Source organism: Podarcis melisellensis (assembly GCF_964234715.1).
Source record: "Podarcis melisellensis genome assembly, chromosome: 17".
Classification (NCBI taxonomy): Eukaryota; Metazoa; Chordata; class Lepidosauria; order Squamata; family Lacertidae; genus Podarcis; species Podarcis melisellensis.
The window spans coordinates 8,158,716-8,184,695 of record NC_138534.1 but is presented as its reverse complement, the minus strand read 5'-3'; the positions used below and the strand labels follow the sequence as shown (position 1 = coordinate 8,184,695).

General features: G+C 47.9%; 1 protein-coding gene across 1 annotated transcript in view; it reads left to right on the top strand.

The window, feature by feature from the left end:
• Window positions 1-25,980, top strand: part of LOC309360095 (phospholipid phosphatase 3-like) — a 37,953-nt gene that overhangs the window by 3,430 nt on the left and 8,543 nt on the right. Inside the window, exons 2-4 of the mRNA XM_081894678.1 lie at window positions 16,859-17,016; window positions 18,755-19,035; window positions 23,306-23,363. Of these exons, the coding sequence (XP_081750804.1) occupies window positions 16,859-17,016; window positions 18,755-19,035; window positions 23,306-23,363 (497 nt within the window). The remainder of the gene's footprint in view (window positions 1-16,858; window positions 17,017-18,754; window positions 19,036-23,305; window positions 23,364-25,980) is intronic.

Genomic DNA, 25,980 nt, shown 5'->3' with positions numbered 1-25,980 from the left:
CTCAGGGCTAGAAACTTACTTGGTTGCAGTTTAATTAATACTGATTTTCCCAGGGAACTCAATTGTATCCCCCAATACTAGATTTGGGGTTTACACAACCCCTCAATTACCTGCTGGATGGTGTTGATGAATACATAAGGGAGTTGAGGGGAAACTTGGGAAGGCACCTTGATCAAGGGGCAGGGCTCAGAAGCGGGAAACGCAAGTTCGAATCCCAGCTCAGCCAGAGAACTCTTGCTCCCGTCTCTTTAAATCGTTTTCTGGCCAGGATCCCAACTGGAAGTAGCTTGGAAGTAGAGGAGGGAGGAGGTGTCAGGAGAGAAGCATTTGAGAATTGAGACTGATGGGAAGGAAACCATAGCTCTAGCGCAGGGGTCAGCAAACTTTTTCAGCCGGGGGCCGGTCCACTGTCCCTCAGACCTTGTGGGGGGCCGGACTATATTTTGAAGGGGGGAAAGAACAAATTCCTATGCCCCACAAATAACCCAGAGATGCATTTTAAATAAAAGGACACATTCTACTCATGTAAAAACACCAGGCAGGCCCCACAAATAACCCAGAGATGCATTTTAAATAAAAGGACACAGTCTACTCATGTAAAAACACGCTGATTCCCGGACCGTCTGCGGGCCGGATTTAGAAGGCGATTGGGCCAGATCTGGCCCTCAGGCCTTTGGTTGCCTACCCATGCTCTAGCCCAGGGGCCAGCAAACATTTTCAGCAGGGGGCCGGTCCAGTGTCCCTCAGACCTTGGGGGGGGCTGGACTATATTTTTTGGGGGGGATGAACAAATTCCTATGGCCCACAAATAACCCAGAGATGCATTTTAAATTAAAGCACACATTCTGCTCGTGTAAAAACACCAGGCAGGCCCCACATTTTAAATAAAAGGACACATTCTACTCATGTAAAAACACGCTGATTCTTGGACTGTCTGTGGGCCGGATTTAGAAGGTGATTGGGCCGGATTCGGCCCTCGGGCTGTAGGTTGCCTACCCCTGCTCTAGCCGATAGCGGGACGGGGACAGTGTGGCCCTATTCATTCCCCTCCTGTCTGCTGCAGAAAGGGCAAGAGTCTTCCACTGTAGAACAAACAAAACTGAGGCGTTGTGTCGTGCAAGAACCAACGTCTGTCTTCTTTCATGCTTCCTGGTTATTCTGGCCCAGATGTCACCAATATGCCACTCTGCGTGTGCCTGCAGAGACCTTCCCCATTGTCCATAGGGTGCCTTCCCCTCCCCTCTGATGAAATTAGGCCTTTCAGGAGCTAATGCAATAGGTTGGGTGCGAGGTGTTTGATGTGGTGCCCATAACAGTTTCTGCAGTTTGCAAATGGTCCCCAAAAGAGGGAAACGTGAGTCTCCTGAAATATTTACCGTATTTTTCGGCCCATAGGGCGCACCAGCCCATAGGGCGCACCTAGTTTTTTGGGGGGGAAATAAAGAAAACAAAATTTATTTTCCCCCCAGGCGCCGGGCTGGGGCGGGGGAAACCCAAGCTTCCCCAGCCCCCAGAACTGGCAGCTCTCCACAAGCCGGGGGAGAGCGGCCCGAAGCCTGGGGGCGCAGAGCTCAGCGCACCCCCAGGCTTCGGGGTGCAGGCGGCTCTCCATAAGCCATGGGAGAGCTGCGCGAAGTCGCACAGCTCTCCCACGGCTTGCAGATAGTTTTCTGAAGCCTGGAGAGCGAGAGGAGTCGGTGCGCACTGACCCCTCTCGCTCTCCAGGCTTCAGCGAAAGCCTGCATTCGCACACACATCTCCCCTTCATTTTTGGAAGGGAAAAAGTGCGTCCTATAGGGTGAAAAATACTGTACTGGATATCTCTCTTTTTTTATACAGTCACACCTCATGTTACGTTTGCTTCATGTTACGTTTTTTCAGGTTGCGTCCCGCGACTACCCAGAAGTACCGGAAAGGGTTACTTCCGGGTTTCACCACTCACGCATGCACAGAAGCGCTAAATTGTTCTTCGCGCATGCGCACAAGCACCAAATCATGCCGCGCACCTGCACAGATACGGCACTTCAGGTTGCGGGCTTTTCATGTTGTGAACGGGCCTCCGGAATGGATCCCGTTCGCAACCAGAGATACCACTGTATAACAATTTATTGATTTAACAAAAAACAAAAATAATACCAAAACAAAACAAATTGACTTCCCTCTAGTCTCTTCCTTGGTTCCATAATTTATCAATATACTGCATGTCCATTGTTCAGTTTGAAACCTTATTTAAATTACTTATTACCCATTCATAACAAAATCACATGTAATTTTAAAACCCTGCTAATGTATTAACTGTGCACAATGCTTCTGTATATATGCAATAAACACCTTCCATTCTTCCTTAAATTCATTGTCAACTCTTCCTCTTAGTTTCATTGTCAATTCTGCCATTTCAGCATATTCCATTAATTTAACTTGCCAATCTTCTTTAGCTGGGACTCCTTCTTCTTTTCAACATTGTGCTAATAATGTCCGTGTAGCCGTAGTTGCATACATAAATAAATTCTTTTGTGATTTGGGTAGATCCACTCCTATAATACCTAATAGGAAAGCTTCTGTTTTTTTAAAAACAAAGTTTATTTTAAACATCTTCTTCATTTCATTATAAATCATTTCCCAATATTTCTTTATGATTTTACAGTCCCACCACATGTGGGGGAAATGTCCCTTTACTGGATATCTCAAAAGGACATCATAAGAGACTCCTGCTGAAGCAGACCAAAGTCCTCTCTAGCCCAGCACCTTGTTTTCCACAGTGGCCAACCAAAGGCCTAAGGGAAGACCACGAGCAAGGCATATACCATATTATTCTCTCTATAAGACGCACTTTTCCCCTCCTAAAAAGTAAGCAGAAATGTGTGTGCATCTTATGGAGCGAATGAAGGCTGTGTAGTTATCCCTGAAGCCAGGAGAGCAAGAGGAATCGGTGCGCACCGAGGGAAACGTGAGTCACCTAAAATATTTACCGTATTTTTTCGGCCCATAGGGCACACTGGCTCTCCTGGCTTCAGAGATAGCCGCGCGAAGCCTCTAAAGGGTAACGGGAGGAATGCTCCCCCTGCCCTGAAGAGGCTTGGCATGGCTATCCCAGAAGCCAGAACAGCAAGAGGGATCGCTGCTTTCGCTGCGCAGCGATCCCTCTTGCTGTTCTGACTTCGCTTTGCTGGAGAGGCACTGCTTTCCCTCCCTGCGCAGCACCCCTTCAGCAAAGCGGGAGGAGAAACGGAGCCCCTTCTGTTTCTCTTCCCGCTTCACTGAAGGGGCCCTGCGCAGAGAGGGAGAGATTTTCCCCCCCTTGTTCTCCTCTTCTAAAACTAGGTGCGTCTTATGGTCGGGTGCTTCTTACAGAGCGAAAAATACAGTAATACATTTGATGGTTTTTTGTTGTTTGTTTTTGTGTTTAAAAACACGTTATTTTGAGGTAAAAACACCTGAAAAATCAGTTGGTCTGTTGCATTGTAAGCTATAGCTGTAGCAGAGGGAAAGGGAGAGAAGGGAAGAAAGGAGAGGAACTGTTTGTACCATCGCTGCCATGGTAAGGTTATCTGTTTCCATAAAGTTCAAGGAAGCCTGTATCTCAGTGGGCTTCTGTCTATAAAGGCAAGCATTTATATAATGCTTTAGGGTGTTCAAATGGCTTAACGTCCACTGGATTTTTTTAAAAAAAATCTTTTAGCAAACCTGTAAGTTAGATCAACTGTGTTATACCCAATTAGCAGATACGGCAACTGAGGCTGAGAGAGTAGATTGCCTAAGGGTATCCTATTAGTTCATGGCGGAGGAACTAAGATGCTTAATTGCTGGCTGTAGATGTTTAAGGGCAGAGAGTTCGCCTCATTCTAGTGCCATAACAATAGTACAAGTGTTGTTAACCAGGGTTTGAAATTAGCAGGTGCATTTTGCGCCTAAAGATTCTCCATTTGCATGCACCTCAAAAACTCTGGGTGCCATTTTTTGTGCCTGGCTGACACTCAAGGATTACTGAAATGTATGTGCTTTGAAGCCTCAAAGTACATTCTAAGGATAGGCAATATTGTTAAGGAGTTGAGTAATAAAGGGTAGTGTTTTGAAAACTGAAGGATGGTACCAATATTTTTATTGTAAACACCAAATTAAACATGCATTAACAATTTATGTTAAAAAAGTGATATTAACAATGTGTCACTTATGTGAATTATGTATTAGTTCATGCTTGTCAAAATAATAAATAAAAAGTGTTGCCGATACCCCCCCTCTCCAAATGGCGACTAGATATCCTGTTTTGGCTCCCACAACCCAGGTCCCAGGAGCCATTTGGCTCCTAGCTTTTCTATCCCAGTTTCTAACTGTTGTTAATGTTTAAATGTGGCCCTATCCCTGTGAAAGAAGCTGAGTAGATTGGCTGTGGTCTGTTTGCATAGAAACCAATGGATCCTTTCTCCCTTTGCATAGAAACCAATGGATCCTTTCTCCCTCACTTAGCTATTGCCAAGGCGATATGTACTCTGTGCTTACAAAAAAGAAGAAGTCAAAGTTCCGCACCAGAAATGTCTGGATTTTGTAATCTGGGAATATAATTAAGCAAAATGGAATCTTGGTTTTCGAACATAATCCGTTCCGGAAGACTGTTCGACTTCTAAAACGTTCGAAACCCGAAAACTAAAAGAGGAAGCATCAATTCAATAGGTAAACTCAAAACGGAAGCTGCGTAGCACGTTCAGCTTCCCAAAATCGTTCAAAAACCAAAGCAATTACTTCCAGGCTTTCGGGGTTGGCTTCCAAAACGTTCGTCAGCGGAGCCATTCAAGAACTGAGATTCCACTGTATATTTTTTTCCTTGGTTTTAATGTATCCATGTGGCTTCGGGTTTTTTTGTTTTCTTTCTTTGGTTGCAAGTCACTTTGAGTTGCCTTGGGCAAGAAAAAGCAACTGACAAATGTAATAAATAATACGTTGGCAAATTTTGCATGGTTTGTAATCATTTAGTAGGCAAAAGGGGCACGCAAGTGGTGTTCTCAGACCCCTAGAAAGCCCAATGGAAACTCATTTGGTGTCTGAAATTCCTCTGAACTTTTAAATGCCGGGTGGGGAGAATATGAAGAGGAGTTACCGTATTTTTTGCTCTATAAGACTCACTTTTTCCCTCCTAAAAAGTAAGGGGAAATGTGTGTGCGTCTTATGGAGCGAATGCAGGCTGTGCAGCTATCACAGAAGCCAGAACAGCAAGAGGGATTGCTGGTTTCACTGTGCAGTGATCCCTCTTGCTGTTCTGGCTTCTGAGATTCAGAATATTTTTTTTCTTGTTTTCCTCCTCCAAAAACTAGGTGCGTCTTGTGGTCTGGTGCGTCTTATAGAGCGGAAAATACGGTACTTAGGACTCCCATTTTTTGCCCCATCACCTAATTCTCCACTTATGTGCAACATGACGGAATTTCACAGTGCCCAGCCCTTGGCACTGCAAGCCTCTAAAGGGCTAGAAATGCCAGGAGCAAAACTATCCTATTAGAGGGAGGAGTTGTCCCTTGACACTGATCCTTGGATGCCAGTCCTGTGAGCTGCTTCCTCTATGCAGCCGGGCCATCAGGGCCGTACTTAGCAGAATGAACTCGCTATGTTTCGAACCAAGGGAAGTACCGTATTTTTTCGCTCTATAAGATGCACCAGACCATAAGACGCACCTAGTTTTTGGAGGAGGAAAACAAGAAAAAAAATATTCTGAATCCCAGAAGCCAGAACAGTAAGAGGGATCTGGCTTCTGGATAGCCTCTTGCTGTTCTGGCTTATGGGATAGCCGCACGAAGCCTCTTCTGGGCAGGTTAAGCCAGGATGAAGGCTTCCCCTGCCCGGAAGAGGCTTCGCGCGGCTATCCCATAAGGCAGGACAGCAAGCAGGATTGCTGTGCAGCGATCCCTCTTGCTGTCCTGGCTTATGGGATAGCCACACGAAGCCTCTCCTGCGCAGTGGGATGAAGGCTCTTTAAAGAGCATGCAGAGCATGCGTGTGGCTCTTGGGGGCTTTTCCCCGAGGAGGGAGTAGGGTTGCCCTTCTCCCTCCTCGGGGAAAAGCACACAAGGGCCACACACACACTCCATGCAGCTCTTTAAAGGGAACACTGAGCAGAGCCTCCCGCCTGCATTTGCTCCATAAGATGCACACACATTTCCCCTTATTTTTTTAGGAGGGGAAAAGTGCATCTTATAGAGTGAAAAATACGGTAATACACAAGCCCTTCCCATCTGAGGAAAGAGCCCTGCAAGGCCACCTGAAGTAAGCTGTGATCACGCACAGTCCTGCTGAGAGGTGCTTTCAACCAAAACTGCAAACCCAAATTTCAGCAGTGGTGTGATGGCCTGGGACTCAGGCTTGGACTCGGAACCAGAGGAGTCTAAGTCCGCACCGGATCCTTTGCCTCAGGCATCATCTGAACCAAGTCTGGGGCCTGATCCTGAAGAGTCCCAGTCTGCACAGGTTCCCCTGCAACAAACACCAGGTGGGCCGAGTCAGGGGCCTGAGCCTGCCCTGGCTCCAGATGCAGGGATTACCTCGTTGCCTCCAGCTGGGCCATCACTTACAGCTGCTCCACTACCGGTTTGGTCAGGGGAGGCTGAGGCAGCCCCTGGGTCTAGTAACCCACTGACATCTCCCGAGCTGCAGAGACTAAGGTCTGAGAGAAGGCGAGACCTGAGTACTCGCAGGAGGAGTGCTCGCCTTTGGGTGAAACAGGGAGGTGAGTCGCCGGGGGATCAGGACCGGCCGTTACCCCGACAAAGATAAAAGGCTGTCGGACCTCGCCCCATATTGCAGGAGCAATATTGATGTATGCTAGATCCTGCCTGAGATCCTGTACCTGTCCTTGCCTGCTTTCCCGCCTCGTGTCCTGCCTTGACCCTGTCGGACTGACCCTAGCAGAACCTTCGGATTCTGGACTGGACCTGGATCACGGTTCTCGGGTTACCCCCAGTGGTCAGCTGCATCCGAGAGTTCCCAGTGAGATTTGTAGGGATCCACTGGAGATCTCTGATTGGGAGCTACCAAGTGAAGCCACTTGGTATTTGACACCAGTTTTAAAAGGTGCCACCTACAGCCCCTTGCCAAGGAGCAAGCAGGAGCTCATTTACACTTTCCCAGCCACATCTTTTATATGCCTGTTGTCTTTGTCCATGGAGTTTTCTTGGGAGGGATACTGGAGTAGCTTGCCAGTTCCTGCTCCACGTTTAGTCAAAACTCTCCACTATGACCTGTCCATCTTGGGTGGCCCTGCATGGCATAGCTCATAGCTTCTCTGAGTTATTCAAGCCCCTTCACCACGGCAAGGCAGTGGCGTAGCGTGGGTTGTCAGCACCCGGGGCAAGGCAAGTAATTTGCGCCCCCTAACCCGTGGATTTGCGCCCCCTAACCCTAACCCCCAGATGTTGCGCCCGGTGCGGCCGGCCCCCCCTGCACCCCCCACGCTACGCCACTGCGGCAAGGCAGTGTTTTTCCTTGGGTTCCATGATGGTGACAGCAGCCACGAAAATAAAAGACGCCTGCTCCTTGGGAGAAAGGCGATGGCAAACCTAGACAGCATCTTAAAAAGCAGAGACATCACCTTGCCAACAAAGGTCCATATAGTTAAAGCTCTGGTTTTCCCAGTAGTGATGTATGGAAGTGAGAGCTGGACCATAAAGAAGGCTGATCGCCGAAGAATTGATGCTTTTGGATTATGGGGCTGGAGGAGACTCTCGAGAGTCCCATGGACTGCAAGGAGATCAAACCTCTCCATTCTGAAGGAAATCAGCCCTGAGTGCTCACTGGAAGGACAGATCCTTAAGCTGAGGCTCCAAGACTTTGGCTACCGCATGAGAGGTGCAGAGGCAGCTAGGAAGAGGTGGAGTGATGAACCTCAGCCCAGTGTCGGGGGGGGGGGATGTGACCCTTCAGGGTTCTCCACCTGGTCCTCAGGATTCTATCTAGGCCATGCCCACTTGCCAGGCCACACCCCTCACCAACCCACCTCAAGTGTCAGGAATGTGTCTTTTAGCTGAGGTGTTGCCCTACTTACTTGCCTGAATGGAGAGGTGAGGCTTACAATAATACAAATCTTTATTATGGTCATAGACCAGCATTTGGCGCTGTGGGTTATTTTTTTATTTTTAATATTTATTGGCATTTTTAAATACAATACAGAAAAATAAACAATATCACATATCTCTTGACATAGTTTCATAGCTTCTTTGGACTCCCCCGCGTCTCCCGCTCCCACTTTCATCCCAATAATATTTCCCAGCAATTTATCACCTTGTTTCCAATCTTCATATCTAACTTTCTCTTGTTGCTTCTCTGATTTAAACCACAGAGCCTAGGACTTGCCAATCAGAAGGTCGGCAGTTCAAATCCCCGCGATTGGGTGAGCTCCCTTTGCTCAGTCCCTGCTCCTGCTAACCTAGCAGTTCGAAAGCACGCCACAAAGTGCAAGTAGATAAATACGTACCACTCTGGCGGGAAGGTAAACGGCGTTTCTGTGCGCTGCTCTGGTTCGCCAGAAGCGGCTTAGTCATGCTGGCCACATGACCCGGAACCTGTACGCCGGCTCCCTCGGCCAGTAAAGCGAGATGAGCACCGCAACCCCAGAGTCGGTCACGACTGGACCTAATGGTCAGGGGTCCCTTTACCTTTACCTTAGACCAGCATTTAAAATCGAAAAAGTGCTTTAGAAAGCTAAAAGGTATTAAAACACAAGGTGAATATAAAAGTCTATAAGAATTTAAAAGAAGCTAAAATAATCCACAAGAAGGCTAAGTAACATTGGGCGGGTGTGGAAGAGCCCCAAAGGCTGATATATAAAGGCTTTAACTATCATTTAAAGAGCACTCTGATATGTTCATTAAAACTGATTTGTGGCACAGGACAGCCTATGAATCTCAAGCGCTGCTGTGCTGAACCGAGCAACATTACGTTGCAGCAGGATCAGTACCCGAGAGCAGCAGGGAGGTGCAAAATTGTCCCGTACTTATGAAGTAATGGGGAGATCAGATTAGTACAAATTGGGGAGCAGGCCTTGACATTTCAAGAGTTGAAATGTGTGATACTGTAGAAAAGTAATTTATTTATTGATTACATGAAATTTATATACTGTTCGATTGTTTGAAAACAAACAAAATGAAACCTCAAAGCAGTATACAAAACAAGAAAATCCAGGGGAAAATTACAGCAATACTTTTTTAAAAAATACAAAAAAGTTAAAATGGTTAAAAGAGTTTAAAATCTGCACCAGCATTTCTAAGCATCGGGGCAGGCTTGCCTAAACAGGAATGTTTTTAGCATGTGCCGGAAATGAGTACAGTGAACCAGGCAGGGAGTTCCAAAGCATGGATTTCGTTTTCACATTGCTGTTAATCTTGTCCTCATTTGCCCCCTCTTGAGGAAGAGAGCACAGTGGTACCTTGGTTCTCAAACTCAATCTGCTCTGGAAGTCCGTTCGGCTTCCAAAACGTTCGCAAATCAAGGCTCAGCTTCTGATTGGCCCCGGAAACAATGCTGAATGCCAAAACAGACATTCGGCTTCCAGAAAACATTCGCAAACCGGAACACTTCTGGGTTTGCGGCATTTGGGAGCTGATTTGTTTGGGAGCCAAGGTACCACTGTAGAGGGCTAGCCCAGCGAGGCTGGCATCTGGTTCTTCCTCTTCGTTCTGAGAGTGGGCCACTGGGGAATAAAGCCATGGTGGAGCAGGAATTTTGGTTGGTGGGAAGTAGACTGTTGGACAAACAAAGCTTCCATCAAGTGTCTCTCCCCAGTGGGTCACAGAATAAGAGGCTCCTGGTTTTTTGGCCCTGGTGGTCCAGCTTGCCTGCTTTGCCCCCTGCCTGGCAATGTTCCCAACCCCTGTGGGAGTCCCCTCGCCTCCTTCCAGGCCCAGCCCTGTTTTTCTATCCCTCCCCCCCCCCCCCCCGCACGGAGGAAGCACCGCAGGTTGAGTCTTGCTCGCCTGGGCGTTGCTGTGGGAGGGGGCCAGGCAGGCTGCCACTTGTTCCCAGCAGATCTGGAGCAACACCTAGCAGAAGAACGCCAGAGGAATGTCGCCGAGGGCATAGAGCAGGTCCCTTTGGCACGAAGCAGCTCCATCCAGGAGACTGAGCCATTAACAGGCAGTTGCATAGCAGGGATGGGAAGTCTAGCGTGAGGGTTTGCAGTCACGCAGAGCAACAGTGAAAGAAGTCAAAGGATGGCAGTTCCAGATCCGCAGCTCGCGGTGCCAACTGGGTGCTTCGTGCCTCGTGTTCGCAAGAAAGTCCTCTCTCTCTCTCTATATATATATATATATAATTCCTCCGGGGTGTTGTTGGGCCCTGGCACCCAGTCCCTGGGCCTCTCCCTCTCTGGACCGCAACACCTGAGCCCTTTGCTCTGGGCAGCTGACCAAGCAAGGCAGTGTGAATGTCTCAGTGCAGCCGAGAGCCCTGTATATTAATAGCCCTCTCCAAGTGCCAGGGAATCTCTGCATGCATTGAGAGGGCCGAGGCACCATATAAGGTGAGATGGGTAGTGATTATTCCAAGCAAGAGGGCTATTGTGGGAAGCTGGAAAGTTTATTGTGAGGTGACGAGCAAGGCCTTTTTTATTTTTATAAGGGGGGAAAGATATATTTGTAAGAATTAATCATAATAAATAAATGGAAGACGAGTACAGCCTACAGTCGTACCTTGGAAGTTGAACAGAAGCCGTTCCAGAAGTCCGTTCGACTTCCAAAACGTTCAGAAACCAAAGCACGGCTTCTGATTGGCTGCAGGAAGCTCCTGCAGCCAATCAGAAGCCACGTCAGACATTCGAGTTCCAAAGAACATTGGCAAACTGGAGCACTCACTTTGGGGTTGCAGTGTTTGGGAGCCAAAAACGTCCGAGTACCAAGGCATTCGGGATCCAAGGTATGACTGTATTTGCGTTCTTTTTTTAATTAAAAAATAATAATATTTATTTAAATTTTGAAGGTTACAAAATTAGAAAAAAGAAGACACCAAATTAAACAAAAACAAAACAACACATCACAATAAGAAGAAAAAAGAAAAAACAGAAAAATAAAAACAATTAAAAAACACATCAAACCTTCCCATAACTTATCTTTCTTTTGCTTGTTTCCTTGACCTCCTCACACCTCCCTTTTATGTATTCTAGTTCGGTTAGCTATTTCAGCAAATCCTTCCCATCTTTTCCAATTTTTGTCCTGTAATTTATCTTAATATCAGTGTAACTTTACTTTCCCTCGTTTCACCAATTAACAGCCTGTTTTTTCCTAAACCTTTGTAACATTTCTGCTAAAATTACATAAATTCATTCCAACATCATTCTAACATTCATTAATTTTACAATGTTTCTGTAAATAGTCTTTAAATTTCCTCCAATCTTCCTCCACCGACTCTTCTCCCTGGTCTCGGATTCTGCCAGTCATTTCCGCCAGTTCCATGTAGTCCATCACCTTCATCTGCCATACTGTATTTGCGTTCTTGGATCTTGTGCTGAGGTACATTTTTTCAGATTTCTCATCTGTACAGTTCTAAGCAACATCTGGAGAGCCACAGGTTCTTGCCCCCCCCCATTCTAAAAGAAAGTGTGGTTTAGTCTGTCCACAGACCTCCCAGCTGCAAGCTGATAAGCAAATGGGTGTGGTTCTCTTGTCCCTCCAGGGCTGACCTGCCCACCAGACAAGGTGAGGCAGTTGCATCAGGGCGGCACACTCTCAATACGTGGAAGAGGTGGCAGATCTGCCTCCTGAGCTTATTGGCCGCCACCTCCTCATGCCCACTGGTGCCATTCTTCTGCTGCATCTTCTACTGTGCCCACCCTTGTGTGTGCCCTCCGTTGCTGCTGGGTGGCAGTGGGCAGGTGCGCAAGGTGGGTGCAGAGGTATGATATGGAGCAGAGGAGATGAGGGCATTTTCTGTTTGGCCACTAGCAGCCAAATGGCCATTGCTGGCCCTGCCACAAATACACCATATTTTTTGCTCCATAAGACGCACCTGCCCATAAGACGCACCTAGTTTTTAGAGGGAGAATGCAAGAAAAAAAAAGTTTTTTAAGGGAGCGCTGAGCAGAGCCTGTATGCATCCCAGGCTCTGCTCAGCGCTCCCTTTAAAAACATTTTTTTTCTTGCATTCTCCCTCTAAAAGCCACCATGTGTATGGCTCTTGGGGGCTTTTCCCACCTCCCTCCTGCCTTCATTCGCTCCATAAGACGCACACACATTTCTCCTTACTTTTTAGAATGGGAAAAGTGCATCTTATGGAGCGAAAAATACGGTAATTCCATTTGGGTTGAGAGCTCATTCACTCCATGGCTTTCTCTGAAGGGACTTGCTCTGGTAAGCAGACTACTCCAAGGAGGCAAGGCCCATGTTTCTCTGGTGTCTCTGCCTGGAGCAGACACTGACCCACCCCAGATCTGTGGCTCAGGTCCTTGAACTCTTTGTGTTGGTTGCTTTGCCCAACTAAATTTAGCCCTCTTCCTTCTCCCCGCTGCAAACCTTCACGTCCATCTCGCTGCCCCTGAGAAGGGCAGAATGGCAGGAGTCCAGCGGATTCCGCTGGAAAACCAGAGCCTTCTCAAAGAGCTCTTTGCATGTGCCGAGCTCAGCAGATGCCAAAAGGCTTGGCTGTTTGACAGAGAACCCTGATTGTTTTGGGCTATGGGTGTCTTCGCCTTGGTGTCTCCTGCGGCACAGCTGTCTGTGCAACTTGACCCTTGCTGGACCACTCACACCCTACAGGGACCTTCTTGCTTTTTAAAAACCTTTCGTTTGTCTCCTCCTCTTCCAGGGAGCACTTCTAGGGAGGCTAAAGTAGAGAGAGCAACTTGCTCAAGGCCCATCCACTCAACTTCTTGATCACACATGGGAATTTGGCCAAGGTTTCCCACTCCCATACTTTAGTGCAAAGGTTTTCAACCTTTCTGAGTCCACAGCTCCCTTGACCAACTCCATTCTTTCTGTGGCACCCCTGTGGGGCTCAGGGGCCCAGTTCTGTCACCCCTTGCCTACAGAGCTAGCAGCCTCTCACCCTTTTTCAAACACCCTTCCTTGTGGAGGGTTCCCTCAGCCTTCTCTCCCCTATCCTTGGGAGTCCTCAGGGCAGCTGCTGCCACCACCCACACCCCAAAGAGAGGTGCCTCCTCACACTGCCCCACAGGGGCCTGGGAAGCACCCCCTGGCCAGCCCCAGAGGCACCATTCACCATGCATGTGATGAATGGTTCACTTCCCCGCTCCTCCATGCATGTGGAGGAGCAGGGAAGCGAACCTGGTTCACCAGATTATGAGTCCACTGCTCTTAACCACTACACCACACTGGAGAAACAGCTGCTGCAACAAACAGCCAACCCAGCCTTTGGGATGCAGAGACACAAGAGGGCATCAAAGGAGGGAGGGAGGGAAGAAAAGAGGGACAGAGGCCAGTGTTGCCCGCGGCACCCTTGACCATCATTCAAGGCACCCCAGTGTGTCATGGCACGCTGGTTGAAAACCACTGCTCTAGTGACTCAGTTTCATGACTGCTTCTTGTTGTGTTGTTCTTTCATCTGTAGCATCCATGAAGTAGCTGAGAAGGGAGTTGGGTCTGCATGCCTTGTATGTTGGAAGGTGGGGGTCCAAGCAAGTCCTTTCCACCCATGCTGATCCTCTCCCACCCATCTGGCAGGTGGAGTCTGAGTCAGTTACTAGGGCATGGCTGGGGAGCCTTTGGGCCTTCCAGATGTAGCTGGACTACAACTGCCATCATCCTTGAGCAGGAGTCAGCAAACTTTTTCTGCAGGGGGCCGGTTCACTGTCCCTCAGACATTGTGGGGGGCCGGAAAGGGGGAAAAAGAACAAATTGCTGTGCCCCACAAATAACCCAGAGATGCATTTTAAATAAAAGGACACATTCTACTCGTGTAAAAACACGCTGATTCCTGGACCGTCCATGGGCCGGATTTAGAAGGCGATTGGGCCGAATCCAGCACCCAGGCCTTAGTTTGCCTACCCATGTCCTTGAGCATGGGCTGAGGCTGATGGGAGTTCAGGCCCAACAATAACGTGAAGGGCTACCAGGTCCCCCACGTAGGGAACCAAGGAAAAGTAGCATTACTTGGTGGCAGGAATAAAGAACTTGAATTGTCCCCAAAGAACTGTTTGACCCAAAATGTGTTGGGCTGCAACTTCCTTCCTTCCTTCCTTCCTTCCTTCCTTCCTTCCTTCCTTCCTTCCTTCCTTCCTTCCTTTTTACAATAACCCACTGAAACGCACAAGCAGAGGTTATACTTCCAATTAACAGTTCCAGCGACAGACAACTGATGCCAGGGAGGGAGTGTGCTCCCATAGGTGGGGCAGGTCCCTGCTCTGCCAGTCCATTTGGTTTCCATGCTAGTTGCAGAGGAAGCAAAACCTCTTCCCCCACAGCTAGCATGATAATCAAGGAAGCTGATGGAGGAGAAACAGATTGCTCTTCCACCATCTCCGTCTTGTTGAAAGGCATTTCCCACTTCCGACCTCTTGATTCCATGCCGACCAGGGAGGGAAGGGGGCTTCTGCTGTTCCCTGCTGGCTGCTAACCTCTTAAAAGGCTTGTAAATATTTTTTGCAGGCTAGTTATTTTGTGTGCTTATTCACAAGACTGCAGAGGGATATGGAAAGTGCCGCAGAGAAGCAGACTTGGGCTCCCCTTGCAAATGTTGCTTTATGAAAACCAAGCATTACACCAGGCAGATCCATGGAGGAGTCTGTTGCCATGAAAGCAACATGGAACCTCCACAGTATAGGCAGTATACCCCTGAATCCCAGATGAGGGAGGTAAAGGGACCCCTGACCATTAGGTCCAGTCGTGACCGACTCTGGGGTTGCGGCGCTCATCTCGCTTTATTGGCCAAGGGAGCTGGCGTACATGTGGCCAGCATGACTAAGCCACTTTTGGCGAACGCCGTTTACCTTCCCGCTGGAGTGGTACCTATTTATCTACTTGCACTTTGAGGTGCTTTTGAACTGCTAGGTTGGCAGGAGCAGGGACCGAGCAACGGGAGCTTACCCCGTTGCGGGGATTCGAACCACCAACCTTCTGATTGGAAAGTCCTAGCAAATGTTGCCTGTCATCTTCAGTGTATGTGGAAACTTCAAGTAGGTGTTTGGCATTGAGAAAGCTTTTGCCATGTATATGAGGTCATGGGGGTCATTTCTAACAGTTCTTCCTGGGTTCTTAAGTGTTGCACCAATACTAACCCTGGGTGTGGTAACTGGTGATCCCTCAGGGTGCGGTGGGGAGTTCGTTATGCCAAAGCCCTAGTGTTAATTAGGGCAAATGACACACATTGTGTCCCATGGGCCAAGCTCTTGGGCAGAAAGAGCTGCGGCTGAAACACCTTGTTCCATGTTTGCCCCAGGGCTTCTAACATGCCTGGTTTCACATTCCAGTCCCCAGTGTGTGGCAGACATCACTTGTTTCTTACCAGGGGATTTGATGGAATGGATGGAAGAACCTATTTTTGTGGACCATTTCACTCCTGTCAGTCAAATCTGCTTCCTTCTCACAGCTGCCTCCAAGAAGTCTTCCTAGTTTCAAACCACTGGGGCTAAATCTGCTTTGTTGGAAGAGCACGAGACCCTTTATCTCAGGGTTGTGGGTTCAAAGAGATCCCTTCATTGCAGATGGTTGGGCTAGAAGCCACTAGATGATCCTTGTGGTCTGCTTCAACTCTGTGATTCCCTGGAGACCCCAGCCACTGAGAATCAAGCAAGTCCCCGGTTTGCATAGCTCCATCCTGGATTCTGGCTTTTTTTGCTCATGCTACAGTAGGATAATCGTGGGATGCGGGTGGCGCTATGGTCTAAACCACTGAGCCTCTTGGGCTTGCTGATAAGAAGGTTGGCAGTTCAAATCCCCATGACGGGGTGAGCTCCTGTTGCTCGGTCCCAGCTCTTGCTAACCCAGCAGTTCGAAAGCATGTCAACATGCAAGTAGATAAATAGGTACCACTATGGCAGTAATGTAAACGGCATTTCCGTGTGCTGCTTTGGTTTGCCAGAAGCAGCTTAGTCATGCTGGCCACATAACCCGGAAGCTGTCGACAAACGCTGGCTCCCTCGGCCAGTACAGCGAGATGAGTGCCACAACCCCAGAGTCGTCCGCGTCTGGACCTAACGGTCTATGGTCCCTTTACCTTTACAGTAGGATAATAATAATGTTATAATAATTTATTATTTATACCCCGCCCAACTGGGCAGCTCCCAACATAATGATAATGATGATGATGATGATAATAATAATAATAATATCAATAAAAATCAAACATTCTAAACTTCCCTAAACAGAGCTGCCTTCAGATGTCTTCTAAAAGTCAGATAGTTGTTTATTTCCTTGACATCTGAAGGGAGGGCGCCAATACCAAGAAGGCCCTCAGAGCTGGACCTCAGTGTTTGAGCTGAATGATGGGGGTGAAGATTCTCCTTCAGGTATACTGGGCCGAGGTCATTTAGGGCTTTAAAGGTCAGCACCAACACTTTGAATTGTGCTCGGAAACGTACTGGGATCTAATGTAGGTCTTTCAAGACTGGTTTTATGTGGTCTCGGCGGCCGCTCCCAGTCACCAATCTAGCTGCCGCATTCTGGATCAGTTACAGTTTCCGGGTCACCTTCAAAGGTAGCCCCATGTAGAGCGCATTGCAGAGTCCAAGCAGGAGATAACTGCTCTGGCGAGACAGATGGGATGCTGGGGACTAGCATTACATAGGTAGGTAGGGAGGTCTGTAATCTACAAAACGCTGGGCTTTGCGGTCCCAGCTCAGCCCTCGGCCTCCAGCCTTGGCCATCACAGCTGTGGATCTCAGAAACCTTCCCTCTCCCTGACTTGCTCTTTTTCTTGCCCGCTTCTTTGGTTGCAGCATCCATCCCGTTCTTCATCTGCGAGGTTGGCCTCGTTTCCCCTATGCGCCGCGGCTTCTTCTGCAACGACAGCAGCATCAGGTACCCGCTGCAGCGGGCTGAGACCGTCAGCGACTCTGTGCTCATCTCCGTGGGAATCCTCATTGCCTGTCTAGTGGTGAGTCTTTCGGGGGAATGAGGGAGGGAACCGTGCGCTTTTGTTCTTTAACATCCTGTGCCATGCCTTGTTCCTGGCAGCAAAACACCACCCACCCGACCATAGTATATTGCTGATTTGTCTTCTTGCATGCATTTATTGCATGCCTTTCCATCCCAGGTTCCTCTGAAGAGCTCAGGGTATACAAGACCCTCTCCCCACCAGACCCCCTTCTAGAACATCACATCACCTGTGTCCTGATGCCACACAATATTCCGTTACGGTTCCTTGCAGGAGCCCTTCTTCTGTTTTCCTCCAGCACAGATGACTCTCCATCTCTATTTCATGCAGCATGCTGTCAGGGGCCATGATGAGGAGGCTGCACTTGAGGAGGAATGGATCCTGAATCTTCCCAGGAGCAGTGGGACAGTATAGATTTGGAACAGTGGTTGGCAGAGGGATAGTTCAGAAGGCAGAAGCTGGGAAGTACTGGATGGGGAACAGCTAGGAGAAGAAGCACTGGGAGAGAGAGAGTTAACAGACTCACTTTTTCTGGAAAGCGTCCGTCCACTCAGCCCAAGGTCAAGGAGAGCAGATAAGGCGGCTGCTCAGAAAGCGCAGTGGTTGCAAGATCAGGTTATAAGGTGTGGTAGTGACGTGGGTGACTAGGGAGGAAGTGGGTGGAACCCTTAATTGGGAGCACCTTCGTTCCTGGGAAATGGATTCTTTGTTCTCTCGCTATAATCATTAAAAAGACCTGGGTGGCGCTGTGGGTTAAACCACAGAGCCTAGGACTTGCCGATCAGAAGGTCGGCGGTTCGAATCCCCACGACGGGGTGAGCTCCCCTTGCTTGGTCCCTGCTCCTGTCAAGCTAGCAGTTCAAAAGTACGAAGTGCAAGTAGATAAATAGGTACCGCTCCGGTGGGAAGGTAAACAGCATTTCCATGCGCTGCTCTGGTTTGCCAGAAGCCGCTTAGTCATGCTGGCCACATGACCCAGAAGCTGTACGCTGGCTCCTTTGGCCAATAAAGCGAGATGAGCGCCGCAACCCCAGAGTCGGACACGACTGGACCTTAATGGTCAGGGGTCCCTTTACCTTTATGCTCATTAAAATTTCTAACTGGTAAGAGACTCCTTTTACTGTGTTCTGCTTATCTACTGCCAAAGGGGGGGGGACAGGAAGCTGAGCCCCTGAAACCTGACACATGCACCCTTTTCTCCAGTGCTGTAGCCAAACATAGTTCAAAGAGGAAAGTTTCTTTCCAGCCATATTCATTGTTGATTTGGCTAGTGTGGAAGCTGTTCTCTGTGGAAGCCCATGGAACCCATTTGCTAGGTTCAGTAAAAAATTTCATTTCCTTTGGTTCTGATTGGCTAGCCCAAGGGCAGCTTCTTGATGGCTGGGACAGTGCGAATCGCTGCTTGCCATTAAGAAATGTGCCCCGCTGCCAGGACTGGAATTGCTTGTAGCCGGACCACCTTCTCTGTTCAGAGCCAGCGTGGTGTAGTGGTTAAGAGCGGTAGCTTCGTAATCTGGTGAACCGGGTTCGCGTCTCCGTTCCTCCACCTGCAGCTGCTGGGTGACCTTGGGCCAGTCACACTTCTCTGAAGTCTCTCAGCCCCACTCACCTCACAGAGTGTTTGTTGTGGGGGAGGAAGGGAAAGGAGAATGTTAGCTGCTTTGAGACTCCTTCGGGTAGTGATAAAGCGGGATATCAAATCCAAACTCTTCTTTTTCTTTCTTTCTTTCCAACGCAGATCACCCTGGGCGAAAGCTGCCGTGTGTACAGCCTACCCCACAGCTCACGCTCCATAGTCTCCAACCGTTACGTGGCTGCCCTCTACAAGGAGATTGGGGCCTTCCTCTTTGGCTGCACTGTGGGCCAGTCACTAACCAACATGGCCAAGGTTGCTGTGGGCCGCCTCCGTCCACACTTCCTGGCCGCCTGCAGGCCTGACTTTGCTCACATCAACTGCTCTGCTGGATACCTGGAGGACTACATCTGCACTGGTGGCCCCTCAGAGGAGAAAGAAGCTAGGTGTGTATGGTGACGTCTCCTCTCTCTCAAAGAGGGATGTCCTTCTGATGATGATTGTAGGGTCTGGGTCAGTTCAGCTGGGAAGAGGCAGTAAATAAAAAGGTAAAGGTAAAGGACCCCTGGATGGTTAAGTCCAGTCATTTGGCTTTCAGGCCGAGGGAGCCGGCATTTGCCCACAGACAGCTTTCATGTGGCCAGCATGACTAAACCACTTCTGGCACAACGGGACACCGTGACGGAAATCAGAGTGCACGGAAACACCGTTTACCTTCCTGCAGCAGCAGCACCTATTTATCTACTTTCACTGCCATGCTTTCGATCTGCTAGGTTGGCAAGAACTGGGACAGAGCAACAGGAGCTCACCCCGTCACAGGGATTCAAACTGCCGACCTTCTGATCAACATGCTCCAGAGGCTCAGTGGTTTAAACCACAGCACCTCCTCAGCCATTTAAGGCTTTGTAGGTCAAAGCCAGCACTTTGAATCAGAGGCGGATTTAGGGAAGCACAACCGGTTCACCCACACTGGGTGCCACAGGGCCCCCTGCAACAGTGACTTAGAACAGAAGGCAAAAGGTGGGAGCGCCAGATTTTGGCGCCACAAAAAAAATGAAAGCCGAAAGCCTGCTATTTCTTTGAATTGGGCGCAGAAACTAATTTGCAGCCAGGGCAGTTGGGCCAGGATTGTTGTAATATGCTCAAATTGTCTTATCCGGACTGCTGAATTCTGCACCAGCTGAAATTTCTGAACCAACTTGATGGGCAGCCCCATGTATAACACATAACAGTAATCTAAGTAAGAGGTTACCAGATTCTGAAAGGCAAAGGAGATGGGAGGAGCAAGGTTGGGACTTACAAGGAGATGTCTAGAAGCTAGTATAAGTTTATAGCATACATTCCAGGGACTGGGATATGTTCATCATGACCTCTCTGCTACAGCTGAAACAGCTAGTTCTATTTATTTATTTCAAATATTTCTGTGCCTTCTTCCAGGGCAGGGCCCTCCAAAGGTGGCTCATACAGAAAAAACAAAAGATAAAAAATATATTCTGTTAATAAACTTAAAGCAGCAGTCTGAAATATTATATAGCACAGTAGCTATGTAATGAAGCCAGTTTAAAATGAAGCGAAATCAGCAGTGGCTTCAACAATTATTATTGTTTTTTAAATGGCCCAGCATCTTAGTTAAAAGCAGATTAAAATAAGTAGATTTTCAAGGCCCACTGAAAAGCCAGTGATGATTGAGTCATGTGTGTATCCCATGAGAAAGAGTTCCACAGAAATGGGGCAACTGCTGAAAAGGCCGTCTCTACTGCCTCCCAATCTAATTGAGTCATATGGTGGGCCCGTGAGAAGGGCCTCCGAAGCTGATCCAGGCAGCTTCATATAGGTGTCTTTTCAAACTACCTGGATTTTAAATGTCAATTGAGGATTTTAAATGTCATTTCCAACCTAGGGGAAGTTACTGAGGAACTCAATGGAATTTAGCACAAGTTATCCTTTGCAGGTCTCAGTTAAGGGGGGGGAGGGAGTTGAGGTCATGAGATTTGGCACACAGGGACACTTGGTGCCAGAATATCTGGCTACCATCTCAAGATCTGGGAAAGATTCTGTTGCATTAGACAGGATAATCTGGAGAATGAGAAATAGGAAACCTGGCAGCTACGTTCAGAAACTATCACCTCTGAGTGCCAGGTGTGGGAGACAAATGTGAGAGAAGGGCTGTCACTTTCAAGCACTATTTGTTATCTACTCGGAGATATCTAAGTCGGTGTTTGGAAACTGAGTTTGGAAGCTGAACAAGTTGGGCCTTGACTTTGACCCACCTGTGCTGCTCTCATGCTCTCCTGGGACCAGAGCCAGCCTGGCAGTGCATGTAATCCAAGCAGTCACGGGGGCAGCAAGATTTTGGGGTGCATCCGAAGTGCTGTGAAGTAGCAGGTGAACTCTGGCAGGTATGCCCCATGCAGTCATTTTGAACCAAAGGGGTAGGGAAATCTCAGATCACACAATTCGCTCCCTGTCATTTCCACTGGCACTGATCCCCACTACTCTCATCCTGTAGGCAGGTATATAGCCAACATTTATAGCCTTTTCCTCCAAGGATTTGTCTAATCCTTCATTGCCATTTGTGGTAGCAAAATCATATACAGTCATACCTCGGGTTGCAAACGTGATCCGTGCGGGAGGCATGTTCGCAACCCGCAGCGTTCGCAGCCTGAAGCGCCGCGCCTGCACACGCGTGATGTGATTCAGCGCTTCTGCACATGCGTGTGATGTCATTTTGTGTTTCTGCACATGCGCGAGTGCCGAAACCCAGAAGTAACCCATTGTGGTACTTCTAGGATTGGCGTGGTCCGCAACCCAAAAACGCGCAACCCGCAGCGTTCGTAACCCAAGGTGTGACTGTACCTTGGTTTTGGAACAGCTTAGTTCCTGAACATTTTGGCTCCTAAACGCCGCAAACCCAGAAGTGACTGTTCCAGTTTACGAACTATTTTTTGGATGCCGAACGTCTGGCGGGGCTACAGGGCTTCTGGTTGGCGGCAGGAAGCTCCGCTTTGGTTTCCAAATGTTTTGAAAGTCGAATGGACTTCCGGAACAGATTCCATTCGACTTCCAGGGTACAGCTGTACTTTTAACACTGTGGAAAGAAACATTTCCATTGATTCCTGAATCTCTCACTGTTCAACTTCACTGGATGACGTGGATTCTAGTATTCAGCGTGTTGTCAATAAAATATAACTAGACAGTGGCTTCTTCCTAAAATAGGCTTACTTCTATGGCTCAGGCCATCTTGTAGTATATTTTACATTTCTTCTGTGGAAAGGGGTTTGAACAACACTGGCCTGCTTTGGATAGAGCTGAAGCAACTGACACCCCCACACACCCCCGAAATGGCAAGGCCTGGTGTGTACGTTTATTCTCTTAGTTCTGGAGGGACTCAAGTGAGATGGATGCATCTTGGCTGAAGAGGCAACAGGTACAAGTGGGATAGAGAGGGCTTATCCAGTCCAGAGTAGACTTGATGGGAGCAGGCCTGTGTGTTGACGCCTGGGCTGTCTTGAATGCTTAGAAGGTGAGATGAGGGTTTTGATTTTAAAAGCTAAAGAGACACATGCAGTTGGGAGTGTAAAACCCTCCCTCGCCTGCAACTCACCTCCTTCCCAGCCCCTTTTCTCCCTGCCAAGGCTCCAATAGGGATTTTATGTGGTTTGTTATCAGCTGGCTGAGGTCATTCACCCTCAAAGGAACAGAGAGATGTTGGGAAGAGAAGCTGGGTCAAAGTTCGGCATCCCTTAAAAGAACAATGTCCACATTGTAACATAGAATCTTGTCGCTAGTCACCGTTGATCTAAAACCCAAAGACTTAGGTGTCTAGCTTTCACACCTTAACCAAAGACTATTTAATTTTATTTTATTTTGTTACAAGTACAGTGGTACTTTGGTTCTCAAATGTAATCCGTTTTGGAAGTCTGTTCCTAAACCAAAGCATTCCAAAACCAAGGCACGCTTTCCTATAGAAAATAATGCAAAATGGATTAATCTGTTCCAGACTTTTAACTGGGTTCCACACAGTCACACACACAAAAAGAGCCACAAAAACGCAAAATAAATAGTAAAAACAGACAGACCTCAGCGTAACACTCTATAAACGGAAGTGTGGCTCTCAAAACGGAGCATGTTTGGCTTCTGAAAAAAGTTCGCAAACCAGAACACTTACTTCTGGGTTTGCAGTGTTTGGGTTCCAAGTTATTTAACTACCAAGGCGTTTGAGAAGCAAGGTACCACTGTATATTGCGCCTTTCCGCCAAGGAGCTCAAGGTGGTCTTCCTTGCAAGAAGGAGAGCCCCTGGCCCAAATTCATGCAGTGAACATCATGGCTGAGTACAGATTTGGGAGGGGGGAGGGGCTCTCCTTCCCTTGTCCAACACTTTAACCACTTCATTGAACCTGGGTCACCACACAGTTAATATCCGGGATATCTTGGTCTTGTTGAAATGAATGGATTAGATTGCATTAAACTCAGTGGGACTTACCCAAGCTGTTGCCCAACATTTTCTCAGTTGAACCCTACTGCTAGGAAGTAGGAATCGAACAGAGGGAAGCTGCTTTGCATAGGTGGTGTGAGAAGTGTCTGAAGGAACAATGTTGTAAATAGGTTACAGGGACTGCATTGTCATGATCTCTGAGCAGAAATCCTCTGCCGTAATAATCTAGCAGACTGCATGCTCTGTTCTTATTTAACAAAGCAATCATTTTCTCTTGCAGGAAGTCATTCTACTCCGGCCATGCCTCCTTTGCCATGTATACCATGATGTACCTGGTGGTAAGTCCCTATGCGCAGTTTTACGTGGGGAAGGTCTTTGGGTGGTTGTGTTGCGGGCCACCTTGTGAGCCACAGGGTAAAAGGGGCCTGATTCACCGTGCAAGCAGCTGCGTCGCTGTCCACTGGAAATACAGCTGTTCAGAGCAGCCGCTTCATCCCATAGGTCTGAGCTGCTTCCTGCATAATTCCAGGAAATATTTATATGTGTGTGGTGAAAATAGGTTATGCATATGAGGAGCTGCTTCGTGTGGATAATTTGTCGTGTGGAGCAGCCTCCGCCAAGTTTTGTATCGGATGCTCACAGGTGAGCGAATGAGACCTGAGAGCTCTACCTAGCAACCCATTCTGGGCACAGTGGTTTGCAAACTTAATCTGTTCCGGGAGTCTGTTCAACTCCCAAAACTGTTCAAAAACCAGGGCGCAGCTTCCGATTAGCTGCAAGAGCTTCCTGCATTTGGACGTTTGGCTTCTGAAAAACGTTCGCACACCAGAACACTTACGTACTTCTGGGTTTGTTTGTTCGACAACTAAGCCGTTCAAGACCCAAGGTACCACTGTATCAGAAAATTCCACAGACTGGTGGGGAAATAATTTGGAAATAGACTCTTGGAGAAGTCTTTGTTCTCCAAAGCATCTTTTTGAAGGCCCTTTTCTGCATTCCCTTAACTGTGAATTTACATGTTATTTGTATTTGTTTATTAAAATCGTTTATATACCGCCTTTAAGTAAGAAGCTAATAATAATAATAATAATAATAATAATAATAATAATAATAATAATAATAATTTATTATTTATACCCCGCCCATCTGGCTGGGCCTCCCCAGCCACTCTGGGCAGCTTCCATAGAAACCAAAAATACAGTAAAATATCACACGTTAAAAACTTCCCTGAACAGGGCTGCCTTAAGATGTCTTCTGAATGTCAGGTAGTTGTTTATCGCTTTGTAATCTGCTGGAAGGGCGTTCCACAGGGCGGGCGCCACTACCGAGTAGGCCTTCTGCCTGGTTCCCTGTAGCTTTGCTTCTCGCAATGAGGGAACCACCAGAAGGCCCTCAGCGCTGGACCTCAGCGTCTGGGCAGAATGATGAGGGTGGAGACGCTCTTTCAGGTATACTGGACCGAGGCCGTTTAGGACTTCAAAGGTCAGCACCAACACTTTGAATTGTGCTCAGAAACGTACTGGGAGCTACAACTCCTAAGGTGCTGCAGGGAGACCATTCCAGCAAAAACTGATATAAAACTCTGATTAAGTTTGCAGGGTAAATATAGTTGGGATGAGAAAAATCCATGGAAGGAAGAGTCTGGCACCAAGCCAGGAAAGGATTCCAAGAATCTCTGGAGCTTTTCCACTGAGGAAGGAAAAGGTGTCTGGCTGGGGCGGTTAATTTCCCTTGCTGACCAAACAATCTAAAATTGAATGTTAAAGAAGTAGAAGCATTAAGACAGAAATGGGGAAACTGTGGACCTCCAGGTGGGTTTGGGTTCCCGCCAGCCCCCGCCAGCCTGACCGGTGCTTTAGGGATGATGGGAGTTGTTTTCCCACAACAGCTGGAGGGTCACAGGTCCCCCCCCCCAAGTTGAACAGGAGAAGTGTTGCTTTTAACAGCCATGTTTTCTTACATTACAGCTGTGTTTTGTTCCTAAATATTGCCGGGGTAGGGGTCTGCTGCTACTGAAATTATAATGAAACGGTCTTCATATTGATTAGATGGAATGAGAGGGCTTGTAAGCAGATAAAGAGGTTGGAAGTGAAAATAGAAACATTTTATACTAACACGTTCCACTTGTTGACCAGGGACTGCCCCCACCCCCCGAATCTGGTATCTGGCTGGTCCTGGTGAGTCACTGCCCCTTTTGAGGGTATTTTGGAGATACCTCTTCAGTTACGTATTAGTGGCTGATGTTAGGTTTGTTCAGGTTTTAGACCTGTCCCTTGGGTTTCTAAAACCTGCTTTTACCTGCCCAAACCTTCAGATCTTGCTCTGGGTGACTCCATCAAGCAAAGTGAGGTGGGTTTTTTGTAGCGGCTCCATAGAGAAGGGAAAACCAAGAGTCTTTCAAGGCATCTCTCTATGGTCTTTTCAGCACCTTTTTATCCACTTAGGCTTTTGAACTGTTTTCAGTCTGTGAAATAGTATTTATTTATTTATACATACATACATACATACATACATACATACCCATCTGACTGGGTTTCAGTGGTACCTTGTTTTGCGACCAGGATCCATTCAGGAGCCCCAGCCGCTAGCCGAAAAGGACACAGGACAAAGTGCTACGTCTGCGCACCTGCGCGGAACGGTTTGTACTTCTGCGCATGCGCGAGCAGCAAACCCGGAAGTAACTTGTTCCGGTACTTCCAGGCTTGCTGCAAACATTCGCTGGAATGGACGCTAGACAAAGTGGACGTTCACAGAGGTATTACTGTAATAATTAAAAAGCGATAAGACATCAAACATTTAAAACTTCCCTAAACAGGGCTGCCTTCAGATGTTTTCTAAAAGTCTGGTAGTTGTTTTTCTCTTTGACATATGGTGGGAGGGCGCTTTGACAGGGTGGGTGCCACTACCGAAAAGGCCCTCTACCTTGTTCCCTGTAATTGGCTTCTCACAGAGAGG